At 41.2% G+C, this 14,170-nt stretch overlaps 1 protein-coding gene across 1 annotated transcript in view; it reads left to right on the top strand.

Annotated features, from left to right (window-relative positions):
* Positions 1–13,632, top strand: part of SHQ1 (SHQ1, H/ACA ribonucleoprotein assembly factor) — a 107,449-nt gene extending 93,817 nt beyond the window's left edge. Inside the window, exon 11 of the mRNA XM_087825138.1 lies at positions 12,220–13,632. Within this exon, the coding sequence (XP_087681264.1) occupies positions 12,220–12,772 (553 nt within the window). The 3' untranslated portion in view covers positions 12,773–13,632. The remainder of the gene's footprint in view (positions 1–12,219) is intronic.
* Positions 13,633–14,170: the final 538 nt, after the last annotated feature.

Below are 14,170 nucleotides of genomic sequence, written 5' to 3'. Positions count from 1 at the left end.
AGGTGTCCCGGGCAAGAGCATTGTATTGCAGTCCTGGCAGGCTGCCTGGAGGAAGTCCGAGCAGTCCTGTGGTCCTGTGCACGGGCACAGTCCTCTCTTTTCCAGGGCAAATGTTCCAAAGCCCAAGACTTCTTCTCTAGGACTCATGTTTGTCAGGTTTCATGTTTTTTTAAAGCTAATCTTTGTTGAAGTATGCACAGATTATAAGTGTACAAATAATGAATTCTGATAAAGTGAAACACCTGTGTAACTACCACCCAAATCAACAACTGTTCCTGTTTTAGAACTTTGTAGAACTGAAATAATACAGTGCATACTTTTGTGTGTGGCTTCATTCATTCAGCTTTAGTTTTGTGAGGATTTTAAGTCAGTATCAACTTTTAAAGGTCTTTTTGGGGCACCTTTAAAAAAATCTTCTGGCAGGTTGCCTGAGAGCATTAAATCCTAAAAAGGAACACAATCAGTAATGTAGCTGATATAAAGGGATATAAAGTGGGGAAATTGGGGAGGTTGGATGCTGAGTAGATTGTAGGTGGACATATTTTTGGAGCACTTTCCTGTTTGCTGACCAGTCCAGACACACACATCAGTCTCCCTGCCAGCAGAGCTGCCCTGGTCTAACAGGAACAAACCCAGTAAATCGGCAGCCAAGAAGGATCTGAATGCTTGGGCTCCTAGGCCTGGCTCCCCCACGGAGTGGAGGCAAAGTGAATAGCTGCCCTTATTCTACCCGTGAGCTGTCCTGATTATTCAGTGTGGAGTTGTCTTGTGTAAGAATACAGGAAGGCACAGTGGGCCTGGCCCTGGAATTGGCCACTTAGCATTGTGACTGGCCTTGTGAGGAGCTATCTGCCCCGATATGTCAGATGTTTAGTAACACTGCTGCCATCCGCTTTACGGAATGGGATTGTCACTAAGAAACCACAGAACAGCTCTGCTTTAACTGACTCGTGCATTGTAGTACGCACGTAAGAAGACATATTTCACTGTGCATCTTACCAGTGAGTGGATAAATATTCTGAGTTTTCAAAATTTTTGAGTTCCATTATAATTTGGAGAGCAGCATGCTTCTGCGATGCATGTGATAAACAGATAAGCAGTTGAGTGCTTTTCTGTCTCAGTATTGTGAAAGCAGCACAGCTCGCAAGCTTTCTATTTTGTAACCAAGGAAAATTTTAGCATTAGGAACAAACATATAAGGAAATAAACACGTGTAATCACTTACTCAGTCTTTCTTTCTGAGTATGCCAGGAAATTTGGAAGCAGTCATTTTCATTCTGCTTTCAAGATGAGAAAGTGGAGAAAAAAGGGACATACTTGAAAATTTAGCCAAAATTTCCACTTCTTTAGATCATCATAGCAAGTTTCAGTCCCAGCCAGCGGTCCTTGGCATCACAGGTGGTTTCAGGGGAATGGAGGTATTGCACCATCAGCCTTCAGGATGGCAGGTAGGATGTGGGCCAGTCTGCTCAGTTCACCCCTGTGCCCTGCCAGGCGAATACCGTTTCCTGTGTGTCTCTGACATGATACAGCTTGGAAAGCATTGCTTTAAATAGATGATTCTTGTATAGTTCTCTGAGGTTGCCTTTTAGCTGAGTACTAAATGAGTAGGTGCCAGCATAGGGAGACTTGGGGGAAGAATGTTCCAGAAAGAGGGAACAAGTGCAAAGGTCTTGAGGTGAGAATGCATTATTGTGTCCGTGGGATGGAGAAAGGGCAGTGGGTAGAGCTGGAACACAGTGACCTGGACACAAATGGAGGGTGACCCCACTGAGAAGGACATGGCCCAGGAGCCTGTGGGAGAGTTTGTATTTTATCCTATGTGTTGGGAAGTCTTTGCAGGTTTTTAAACATGGAAACATTATGATCATAATGTAAAAGTGCTGTTGATATTTTTGGTGGTGTCATTTTTTTCGATTGTAAAGTCAGGAATTTGAATGAGATATTTTGTAGTTTAACTCTAAAGATCTTGATCCCTGTGTTTCCACCCCTTTCTGTTAGTGTCCTTGGGCTGCTGTAACAAAAGACCAAAAACTGGGGGCTTCAAACATTAGAAATGTATTTTCTCCCAGTTCTGGAGGCCAGAAGTTCAAAATCAAGGTGTCAGTAGGGTTGGTTCCTTCTGGAGGTTGGAAGCAGAATCTGTTCCACGCCTCTGTCGCAGCTTCTGCTGGTTGCTGGCATCCTTGACATTCCTTGGCTGTAGACGTGTCACTCTAATTTCTGCCTCTCTCATCACATGGCTTTGGCTCTGTCTCTGTGTCTTCTTCACATGGTAATTTTTTTTTTTTAAGACTGATACAACTTTTAATTTTCCTTTCTTGCTTATTCACAATCTACAGCATTTTTATGTTAAAATAACTTAAAATTTATAAATAAAAACAAGGTATTTACATTTTAAATTATTCCTTAACATAAAACACCAGTCATTTAATTTTAAACATCAAGTACAGCTTAATATTGAGATAGTTGGGAATAAAAATTTTTATTTACAAGATACTTTTATAAGGACATTGGTTCCCCTGAGTCATTGAATTTACGGTCCATCCTAACCCAGTATAACCTCAACTTGCTTGTATCTGCAAAGACCCTATTTCCAACTAAGATCCCATGGTGAGGTTCTGGGAGTTAGGACTTGAACACATCTTTGTGGGGGACACAGTTCCACCCAAATACCTTCCTTCTGCTCCCATCCTTACAGTAATGCCTCCTTCATCTTGTTGATTTGCCTCCACTTTGTTTAATGGAATCCAAACAGCCATGTCATCTGAACAGTTAATAGGTCAAAATACTGCAGCTCTGTCACTAAACAGCACTGCCTGCCCTTTCACACAGGTGACTTGTAGAAACGGTGTCAGAACCGTTCACACCTCACCCATCCAAATGCTGTGCTTTATGGGATAATTTTAGAGAAGAAAATGGATTGAAAAGATTTTGTCTGTCTCAGCCTTGGACTTTAAGAAGTCCCCAATTTCCCGTGTCCTTTTTACCCTACAAAAGTTTTTGTTTTTACTTAACCAGCTATTTTTCATTCATTTGGCTTATGTAAATGAATTTAAAACCATAAATTGTTTAAGGGAGGGGGTGGTGGTGGTGGTGGTGGTGGTGGTGGTGGGTGGGGGGGGGTGTGTGTGTGTGTGTGTGTGTGTGTGTGTGTGTGTGTGTGTGTGTGTGTGTGTGTGTGTGTGTGTGTGTGTGTGTGTGTGTGTAAAACAGATGACATGATTAAAGGGCATGTTGAAGACCTAAAGGTAAGAGAAGTGGGGGGAAAGGAGCAACAGAATGAAAAGGGAGGCGCTCCAGGGGCGTTCATCGTGCCAGGTAGGTCACAGATTTGAATCTCCTCACAGCCAGTAGGCAAAGGGGGACCTTTGAGTAGCCAATTCCAGGAGTTTCTTGGGGCTGGTTTGGGGGTTAAAACCAAGCACATTTCAGCAAAAGCATTTCTGCTGGGGTGGAGGGGGAGTCAATAGAAATGTGTCAAATCTGTGATACCCACATTTCCATTTTTGCTAATTTGGCTCAGTCTGTCAAATGCAAAACATTTTCAAGGACCGGCGGATTGCATTTCTTTCAGGCAGTTCTTCATGAACATCGTAGTTTTCTCAACCTATTTATCACTTACCCTTTCACTTCTTAGATGGAGGTCGTGATACGACAGAATGAACAATTCTGTAGATTTGGGTAAACATTCACCACGAGAGGCAAACTCTTCAGTATGTAGGATATTCATAGAAATTTTTTTTAGCAAATTCATTTACTTAGCTCTGAAAGTAAATTTGATAATGGACTACACATTTTAAAAAGGGGGTAATAGTGTGAGGGTGATGACTGCACCTGGAGCTCCTCCCTTTTCGTTTTGTTGCTACTTCTCCCCCCGTCTCTTACCCCCCACCTTTAATCAAAGTCTGTTATGGGTGGGGGGGGCTGTGTGTGTTCATGGGTGTTATGTGCTCACGGAGTAACTGCTGGAGCCAGAGCTCCTTTCCTTGCCCGTAACTCTGCTGCCTTCACCCTGATGTGCAGGAGAGGAGCTTTTCTTCTGTGAAGTTTTAAACATGTGGCCAGCAGTTTATCATTTGAAGTTTAACATAAGTGATTATATAATTGTGAACTGGGAGAAAAATGTGAGTTTACAAATGTATCAGTGTAGGAAAAATAAGCATTCTTCCTGGGGGCCTTTGGAGTTGTCTGTCTGTGTTAATTTGAAAACTTCTCTGTGCCTCCGTGGGTCAGTTTCCTCACTTGACCAGTGGGATGAAACTGGTCCCTGCCTCAGAGGGTTGCTGTGAGTCCTGGATGAGATGACCGTACCACGTGAGATACTTAGGAATGAGCCTGCCACCAGGTCACTGCTTGGGAAGTGCGGGCTGCTTCTGTTAACTGATGCTGACAAGGAATCTCTGCCTGTACGTAGCACCCAAGAAGTCTTTGTAATAGTTGGAGGCTGTAATAATTTGACTCTGTCATTCAAAGACATTTAAAGATTTTATTCCCCCCTTTTTTTTTTATCTGTAGTTTGTGTATGAAGTATGTATTAGTGACCTAATGAGCATTTACCTTTTCTCTACTTAAAGACTAGAATCCATAAACTTAAAAAAAAGGCAGTGGTATAATTATAAAATTGTTGAATTATCCTTCTAAGAGCATATATTAATGTAATTACAGGCTACTTATAATTACCTAAATTTTCATAAAAGGATATAGATCTATTTTGTGATTTAAAAAAAATTATCTTGAAATACTTTACAACATTTCAAGACAAAAGTTATTTTCTGCTAGGGACTTCTGGGACATGGTCACTATGTCCTTAAAGAATGGTTTGATACTGATTATTTTCTCACTTTACTCACCTCACATTGTATTTTTCCGAAACCTATTATATCACAGTGAAATTGACTTCTCAATGGGAATTAAGTAGCATTGACGTTTTCAACTATCTTTTTAAAGATTAAGTAATTCTATTATTGTCATAACTGTTCTGGTAAGCAGTTGAAAACATATAGCCCTTCAAAATTGGGAACTTTGGGATTCAGATCTAGTTGCAGCTTTTCCTATATAAGTCCCTCAAACATAGAAGCTGCATCAAAACAGCCAACCATACCAGCTTCACTTACAAGTGGAAGGGTTGGGATAGCTGATGTCTGTGCTCCCTGCGAACATAAACTGTTAGAGGATCTGTTTTAGCCACCTCTATATGCCATGAAGGGTGGGTGTCCTTATTTCTGAATATTCATTATTTGAGTTTCTGTACTTAGAAAGTTACAAAGAGAAGTGATAGTAGTCAAAACACAAACATACTCACTAATGATTAAACCACTTAATATAGTTAGCCTCAGTTCTAACATACAACTTTCTTCCTAGCATCTTTCTCACCCATCCTGCCAGTATTTTTGTTATTTGACCAATTGTTGGTATTTTACAGTGCAAAAAAATTGCAAATTGAGCAAAAGGTCAAGGATCTCACAAGGCGGTGGAAGGAATATGGGAGCTGTGTTTGAACCACACACAGAAACATTGACAATGAGGCTTGGAGATGTGGGACTAATTAATAGTTGAAGAAAACTCTACAGTAATAGTGACATTAGTGGAAGTCTTTATTTTGAAGATCAAAGGACTCTCTTCAGGCTCATGTGATTGAGACCCTTGAGGAAACTGATGATGCTTGTCTGTGAAAATTCCTTTATGATTCTGCTGTAAAAGACCAACCTGAAGTGATGACTATCGTATGATGCTGTTAACGTAATTTTGTTAAAGCAATCACAGTTATAAATACAGTTAGTGTTTGGTTCATTCTTTGTTTATCTTTAGAATTAGTGCATAGTTGCAGTTATAACCTACATATTAACATTATCAAGTATTTTATAAACTTATTTCTGTACTTTGTCAGTTTTTTTCAAAGTGAAATCTTTTTTTTAAATATATCTTTATTGATTTCAGAGAGAGGAAAGGAGAGGGAGAGAGAGAGATAGAAACACCAATGATGAGAGAGTCATTGATTGAGCCCACGACCTGGGCATGTGCCCTGACTGGGAATCGAACGCCGATTGCCTGGATCCTAGGTCGACGCTCAACCGCTGAGCTGCGCCTGGCCAGGCTCAAAGTGAAATCTTCACCTTTTAATCATGTTCACTATTAGATTTTGGCTTCTGCTGTATGGTCTTGATTGTCCCCTGTGAATGAGCATCTTTACTATCTAATCTCAGCTGCAGGCGGCTTTCTGTGTTGGAGTGTCCTCCCCAAACTTATGTGCTTCCCAGAACCTCAGAATATGACCTTATTTGGAAATAGGGTTGTTATAAAGGTCATTAGTTGTAAAGATGAGGTCCTACTAGAGTAGGATGACCCCTTAATCCTTATGACTGATGTCCTTATAGGGAGAGGCACACACCCAGAGGGAAGAGCAGAGAACCTGCCTTGTTGCAGCAGAGGCAGAGCCGGCTGGATGGTGAGACACCCAAAACACAGAGGCTGGAACCATTCCCAGGGCCTTAGAAGGAACCAGCTGTCAGTTCCTTGATCTTGGACTTCTAGCCTCCAGACTGTGAGGGAATAAATGTCTGTTGCTTTAAGCCACCAGTTTCTGGTAGTTTGTTCTGGCAGCTCTAGGAAACTAATACAGGAGTTTTCAGAAAATTATTCTACTGATTCATGGACTAGATGTTATTTTTTATAGTCAAGTTGGAAATGGGTGAAAAGTTATCCCATTAGCCCAAACTCAGTATAGCTTAAATAACTCTTAATCTTGCAATATTTTCTATATTAAATTAGTAGCTTATTGTTCAAAGAGATTGGTTGTTTCTATTAAAGACAGAGCTGGAAGTGGTTTTCACTTTTAGAGTGTTCATCTGCACATCAGCTGCTGTGTCCTTCTCATGGCAGCTGTCAGAGGAGAGTTTGACTAGCAGCTTCTACTTAAAGCTGGTGGATCACGTTTTAGGTCAGGCTACATCATTGTGTTGGGCAGGGGATTTTGGCGTTTGGAACTGATTCTTTTCAATAGAGAGGAGTTATGATTATACATCATTTTCATCAATTCCCTTTAAAAAGAAAGATGGTGAACTGTTTGTTCCCAGATGGAACCTGAGATTGTGTGTGTGTGTGTGTGTGTCCTTTGAAACTAAAAGGCCAGGTCAGTGTATTCCATCATCCAGCATGAAATGCTTCCTGAATCGCATCACCAGTGTCCTGTGCTACATTATCAGTTGCTCTCTCTAGTGTCAGTTTGTCATGCCCAGCAGGTTAGCAGGTTTGGGCAGAGGAAATGAAACCTAGTCAGTTACTACGAGATTTATAGTAGACCTGATACTGCAGGAAATAGTGAAAAGTCGATTGATAGTTTAAGACAAAGCTCAACAGCAAGAAACAGAATGTATGCTTTCTATTTATACCCAGTTTTCTTTTTTCCTAAATTTCAGGGCTCTGTTTGCACTTTGTTTTTGGCTGTTTCATAAGGCCATGGATCCTTTTTTTCTCCCCCTAAACTTGGTCACCAAATATGAAATAATCGAGGAGATTTTATGTGAACTCAGCCATGGTAAAGGCGTATACTTTTAGCTCTTGCTTGTTCATGGTAGTTGTATTTACTGTAACTTGTCAGAAAGCAGTCTTTAATTAAAACGTTTTTCTAAATAGAATATTATTTCACATATACAAACAAAATGAAACTTTTTTGAAGTTACATGGTAGGATTACATGTCCTAAAACTTTCTAAGAAAAACCTGTTTTTAGTACAATTTTATTAAAATATGACAGTATGATTCATTTATCTCTTTTAAATGCTAAATCTCTTTGTTCTTGTTCTGCAATAAATACATTCTTATAGGTAGATGTTTTTTACTTAGATATAAAATATATACTGTAAGTACAGCTAGTAACTAACTCAGCATGTGTGCTTATTGAGATGCGTCAGCATGTGCCTGGTGTTTGTAAGTGCTGTGGTTAACTGATAATGTCATTCAACAAGGCTTTTTGACGTGAACTATTCTGGTCTGAGTGTGACAGTGAAAAGCCGCTAACTACATTAAGTGAGATGCTTTCTGAAGTGGAAAGGCACTACAGAGGCAGACTCTCAAATTTACAAGGAGTGGCAGACTTAGAACCACCTTTAATTTAATTGTACGTGGTTGAAAGGACAAAAGCTGCTCTTTCATGGCTTAATTTTTTTCTCCAAAGGAATAATGTAATTTTTTTTTTTTTCAGCAAACAGTGATTGCTAAGTTATCTGTGGAAAAGAATCGAATAGAAACAAACCCAACTTTCATTCTTCAGACTATTAGAACACATTCTACACCAGTGCTATTTTGAATTTTTTTTTTTTTTTTAATATATCTTTATTGATTTCAGAGAGAGGAAAGGAGAAGGAGAGAGAGAGAGACAGAAATATCAACGATGAGAGAGTCATTGATCGAGCACACAACCCAGGCATGTGCCCTGACCGGGAATCGAACCCCAATCGCCTGGATCCTAGGCCGACGCTCAACCGCTGAGCCACGCCCGGCCGGGCTTATTTTGAAATTTTTAATCACTTTTTTCCTAGCGTTCTTTAGGGAGAGGGTTCAGTATGCCTTTTTATAAACTTCATGTTCCTATCAGAACCTTAACATTCATTTCGGAAACTAGCCAGCTTGAAGTAGTCGGAGTAGGATAAGAAATAGAGAAGAATCAGCATGGTAAAGAGCCAAAAATGAACATGTAGATCATTTTTTACGTATCTTCTGTCAGTGGGTCACCTTAAACATAGTGTAGTGCGAAGTGAGAAACAGACTTCTTTCTGAAGGATAAAAATTCAGGCAACTGGTAATAGGCATGAGCTTCTGAGTGGGCCCAGGGCTCGTCCTCAACACTTCTCTGCCTGTGAGAGCTGACGCTTTTTAGTCCCAACATATGTGGGGTATGCAAGGAGCCAGGGTTTCAGGTGAGGGACTGTGAAATTCCAGATTGATACTGTTATAAATGACAGATGTAACATTTTTATAATAGATAATAACAAGGATCAAAATAATTTTAACTTGAGGTGACTTATTGTTAGGATTTTGACCAGTGACACCGGGCTGTGAGAGATTTCACAACTAAAAGAAGAGATACAAGGAGAAAGTTTATTTTACTTTCCCTGAGAAGGGAAAGGGCCCATGCGTGCTAATCAATACAAGGGCAAGAAACAAAGGGCCGGCCTGCTCTTTTAAGCAGGTATGTTGCTAGGCAACAAGGAACGGGGCGGTTGGGTTGTCTTGAAGTTGAGCAGATACCAGGGGCTGTCTTGAAAAGTTATAATTTGTTTGCTTTCCAGGAGATAATCCGGCAGATGTCCTAGGGACATGTCTTACCAGTATTTTCCCAGGCCTGTAAAACATGTTCAGAGCAAAAGTGATGAAGAGGTCAAAGAAGGCTTGTTTGAAGGGGACTTTCTGCTAACTAGAGACTCCTTGGTGGGAATTATCCCTGAGCTGTGACGACAGCAAGAGGGGGGGATGCAGCAGTGTAGCCTTGAGAGTAGCTTAGCTTGTGTGCAGTTTGAACAGAGGGGCTGTTTGAATCAGAGGAGCCAGCAATCTTGGGGCTTAATCAGCAGGTGCTTCGCATAAGTTGTGGACGACCACAGCAAAGAGAGCAGCCTTTTTTCTGTCCTTACACTTACCTACTATTGTATGTACTAATATCCACCAAAATAATTCAGTTTTTTTCTCTTATTCTAAACCTCTGTAGTCAAAGCTTAGGTGTATATACTTCAAGGAGTGGCAGACTTAGAACCAACTCTAAGAGTGCTAAGTAAAAGGTATCAGCCATCGCTTCTTTGGAGAATTCTGGGCCTGTGCAAGTCAGAACTTGCTTATTTGGAAGATGTTGACTTGAGCTCTAATTGGGAAGGTGAAGAATGTGCCCTAGGAGGCAAAACTTCAGAGCCTGGGTACCATGCGCCAGTGGGCTTCCGCCCTGGCCGCCCCTGTTAGCTGGGGACGCCCACCAGGTCTCTCAGCCCCTCCCAGCGTCTGCTTCGCCATCTGTACTGTGGGGGCCGTGCGGTGAAACACTCTCCTTCATGTATTGTTGGAAGTATTTGTCATGAGTATTAAAAATGTGAGATGTATGGTCTCACATTTACTAAAGTAAAAGCTTTTATTTGAAAATTTTTATTTCTAATATTAAAAAGTTTTATTTCTAATATAACAGATTAATAAGAGGCATTGTCTTCTTTCCCACTGCTTTTTCATTGCTCTTTATTTCTTAAAGCTGTGTCACTTTGCAGACAAGGCTTCTTCAGTGGGAAGGAGGCTGTGAGCTCGCTCTCAGGCTGGCAGAGCCTGGAAAGGGATTTCAGACTGGTCCACAAGCTCTGGCTGATCTCTTCAGCACTGGTAGTTAAGGTTTCAGTGTATGTGTCTGGTGGACAGCATCTGTAACGGTCTTGAACATGGATGGGAATTACATTGCCGCTATCTTACTCCATCAGTATGCTTTTAAAGCTGCCTCGCTGGCCAGAGTTAATGCAGTTTATCGCCCTTTGGTGAGTTAGTTACTGGCTCCTGTAGATCTCACCCAGTCTCTGCTCTACCCTGCCACCTTTCCTTTCCTCGGCTCTGGAAATTCCAGCGAGACTCAGGGCTTGCCTCACATAGGAGAGAGTTGCCCATCAGCCGTGGCCGTTGCCCTTACCCCGTCTCCAGGCTGCCGTGGAGCCCTGGGCATGACTTCACTTGTGGAGAGGTGGTGGGGGCCATGCCTGCACAAACTCATTACTGGACTAAATATTTTGAGACAAAGGGTCTCAAATATATTTGGCACTTAGATAAAAATTACCACCTCTGTTCAGTAGTTCCCACTGCAGGATCCATTCTCTTCGGCTCTATTGAAATGAAGCCCCGTTCTCCATAGGAGATGGACTGCACTTTTATAAGTGAGTTTCTCTTGTGAACTCACCCTCATCCCATTTGCCTCAGAGCCACTAAATGTTTTACACACTTACTTAATCTTTGGAGTTAGGGAAACATAGAAGCCACGACCATTTTCACTCACTGCCTCCTTTTCTCAGTAGTCCCATCAGATTATCCTCTCTAAAATAGTAAAGACAGGTTTTGGAGAACTGCAGTATGCTTTGTGTTGCTTCTTTCAAAGCAAAAAACAACTCAGTACTTGCAAGTTAATGAAAAAGTTTAATCAATATAACGTAATGTGATAAATTTAGAAAAATATCCTCTGAAATAACATGAAATGGTTTTCTGACAAAAATAAAAAACACTATGCTACTCTCTTAATACTGCCTTTTTTCCCCTTTTTTTGTGCATTTAAAACTATTGAATAGGTATTGCATTCACAGATGCTTAAAGATAAACAGTCTGTCTTGGTTAGCCCATGGAGTGCCCCCCCCCTTCCTTCTGCAGCTGTGGACTTTCCTTTGTATGGATGTGCCGTAATGACCCAGCTGGTCCCATGGACATTTGATCGTTTCCCACTTGGGGTATTATAAACAGTTTGTAGTAAAAACCTTGGGCCTGTGTTGTGTAGCATATGTACTTAATTTCCAGAGATGGTTTTGCTGGGTCAGAAGTATGGACATTTTCGATTTTGAAAGCTGTTGCCAAGTGCTCCTTCATAGGGTTGTGCCTGCTTCATCTCTTACCACCAGGGTATGGAGGCACCTTTTCCCCCACAGCCTTAGCATGTTATCAAATATTTAGATTTTTGCCAGTTTAATAAGTGAAAACTATATCTCAGTGTGACTTCAGATTGTATTTCTCTTATTTGACTGAAGTTAAGAGGCTTTTGTATTTCCTTTTGTGAGAATTACATCTTTTGTCCATTTTACTGATGGGTTATGGAAATTAGCCTTTGCTCTGTGATTGGAGTTGCAGGTATTTGTCTCAATTTTGCATTAACCTTTTGACTTTAGTTATGATGGCTTTTTTGCCCTGAAGAAGTTGTTGGTTTCTACTGGTTGAATTTATTCACCTTTTCTTTTCTTTTGTGGCTTCTGGCTTTTGAGTCCTGGCTAGAAAGACCTTCTTTATTCTAGGATCATCAGGAAATCTCCCATGGTTCCTTGTAATACTTGACTAGCCTCGGTTTACAGTTACATCTTTGATATGTTGGGGGGTGTATCCTGGCAAGTCATGTAAAGTATGGATCCAGCTTTACTTTGTCATTACTTTATGCAATGTATCCTGTTTTCCACAGGCCGATTAATGAATAATCTTAGTATCTCTTCTTCAAATGGTTTTCAAGGTCCAAAAAGTTGGCAACTCTTGCAGAAGCCTTGAAAGAAGTATCCCTGACGAAGGCCCAGCTGGGATTAGAAGTGGAAGAGCTGGAAGCAGCAGCTCTTCTCGTTCAGGAGGAAGAAGCTGCATTGAAAGCAATCCGTTCCGTTCCCAGGCAGCGGATACCTTCCTCCAGCTCTGAGGCAAGTGGTTCACAGGAGTCGGACAGCAGCACATCACCTGAGACTGCAGACTCAGGCTCAGAGGCTGAGGAGCTCAAAGACAGTGAATCTGAGAGAGTCAGTTCCTTGCAAGGTCCCTGCCTTGACGAAAGCAGTGCCCTGTTCATTGATGGCGGAGGGCTGTGCAGAAGTTCAGCTATCCTGAGGGCTAGCGTTGGTCAGGGAGAGCCACTGCCCTCTTCCCGGGCTCCTGGAGCAGCTAGGCCTCTGATAGAGGAGCTCGGAGGACAACTGAAGACTACCCTTCAGATTTCCAGACCCGAGGGCTCCGCTGCTGGGAGCCACAGCAGCGCCCAGAGCAGAGACGACTGCCAGGCTCCAAATGATGGACTCTGAGTGGTGTTATTCGTTGTTGAGAATTATGTTAGATTTGGTTTTATTTACTGACTGAGAATTCTTCATTTTTACTTTGTACTTAGTGTATACAACATTGTTTTTCAGTGAGCTAATGTTGATAACTTTTAGTTTTCTTCCTGCAACTTTAAAAATAAAGTTCTAAAGTACTTTTACCAAAGTGTAATTAATATTTGAAGATGAAACCAATTGTTCTCCCAGAATCCCTAGAATGTAGAGCCCATTAATATTTTAATAGCTTTGCCATGGTATACTTGACATGCAATAAACTGCACATACTTACAGTGTACAACGTCACCAGCATGATGCAGACGTAGGCACCCAGTCGAATCATCCTGGTGATGGAAACACTGTGATTACCATCATCTCCAAGTGTCCCCCTCCCACTGCCCACCCAAATAAACCTGTTACGAATATTTCTGTGCAAGCTTTTGTACGGATGTTAGCTTTTATTTCTCTTAGGTAAGTAAGAGTGGGATGGCTGAGCCATTGAAGCAGGTGTATGTTTAACAATTTAAAAAAACTGCTCCCCAAAGTGGCTACGCCATTTTACGTTCCCACCAGCCATGCATAGGAGCTCTAGTTCTTTCACATTCGTGTCATCACTTGGTAGGTCAACTTTTTAAGATTTTATCATTTTAGTAGGTAAGCTGTATCTCATTGTGGTTTTAATTTGCATATTTTAAGACTTATATTGTTGAGCATTTTTTATGTGCATATTTGTCATTCACGTATCTTTGGTGAAATGTCTGTTCAAATCTCTTGCCAGTTTTATTTTAAGCTGGGTTGTTTTCTAATTTTTGAGTTTTGGGAAGATTTTTAAAATAAATTCTGGATACAAATCCTCAGTATAAGTCATCTTTGCATACCTTATAATCTTCAATTAGAATGCAGACATTGTGAATTTTATCTTGTTGGGTACTGGGTCTGTCTTACAAATATTCTTTACTTTTGTGTTGGGATACAGTTAAGTTACTTGGAAATAGTTCGATTTCTGTGGGTCTGTCTTTTGTAATTTATTAGGCAGGCCTGAAAGAGGGCTCAGTCTGGGACAAACTATTTCACAATACTAAGGAAAGGTTTTCCCATGCCCCATGAATTACGAGCTTTCTAATCTAGCTAATGGAAATAGGTACCTGTGTGAGTGCTGAGTGCTATTCCCTTTAATCCTTTCCAATGGTTATTTCCCCAGCCTCATTTCATATTCTCATCAGTAGGTACTCTCTTGAGTACTAGAGGGGAACCCTCTCTAGATATCAGGTTCTCTGCAGCACTCTCCTCTCTGGTGCTCTGTTCTGCAAACTCCAGCTGCCTTGCTCTCCCTGAGCCCTCACCTCTATCTCCTGAGCTCCAGTGTCCACTGGGTTCTGCCGGGATTTC

The sequence above is a fragment of the Miniopterus natalensis genome, chromosome 15 (assembly GCF_054644295.1).
Source record: "Miniopterus natalensis isolate mMinNat1 chromosome 15, mMinNat1.hap1, whole genome shotgun sequence".
Taxonomy (NCBI): Eukaryota; Metazoa; Chordata; class Mammalia; order Chiroptera; family Miniopteridae; genus Miniopterus; species Miniopterus natalensis.
This window is presented reverse-complemented; position numbering and strand designations above follow the sequence as displayed.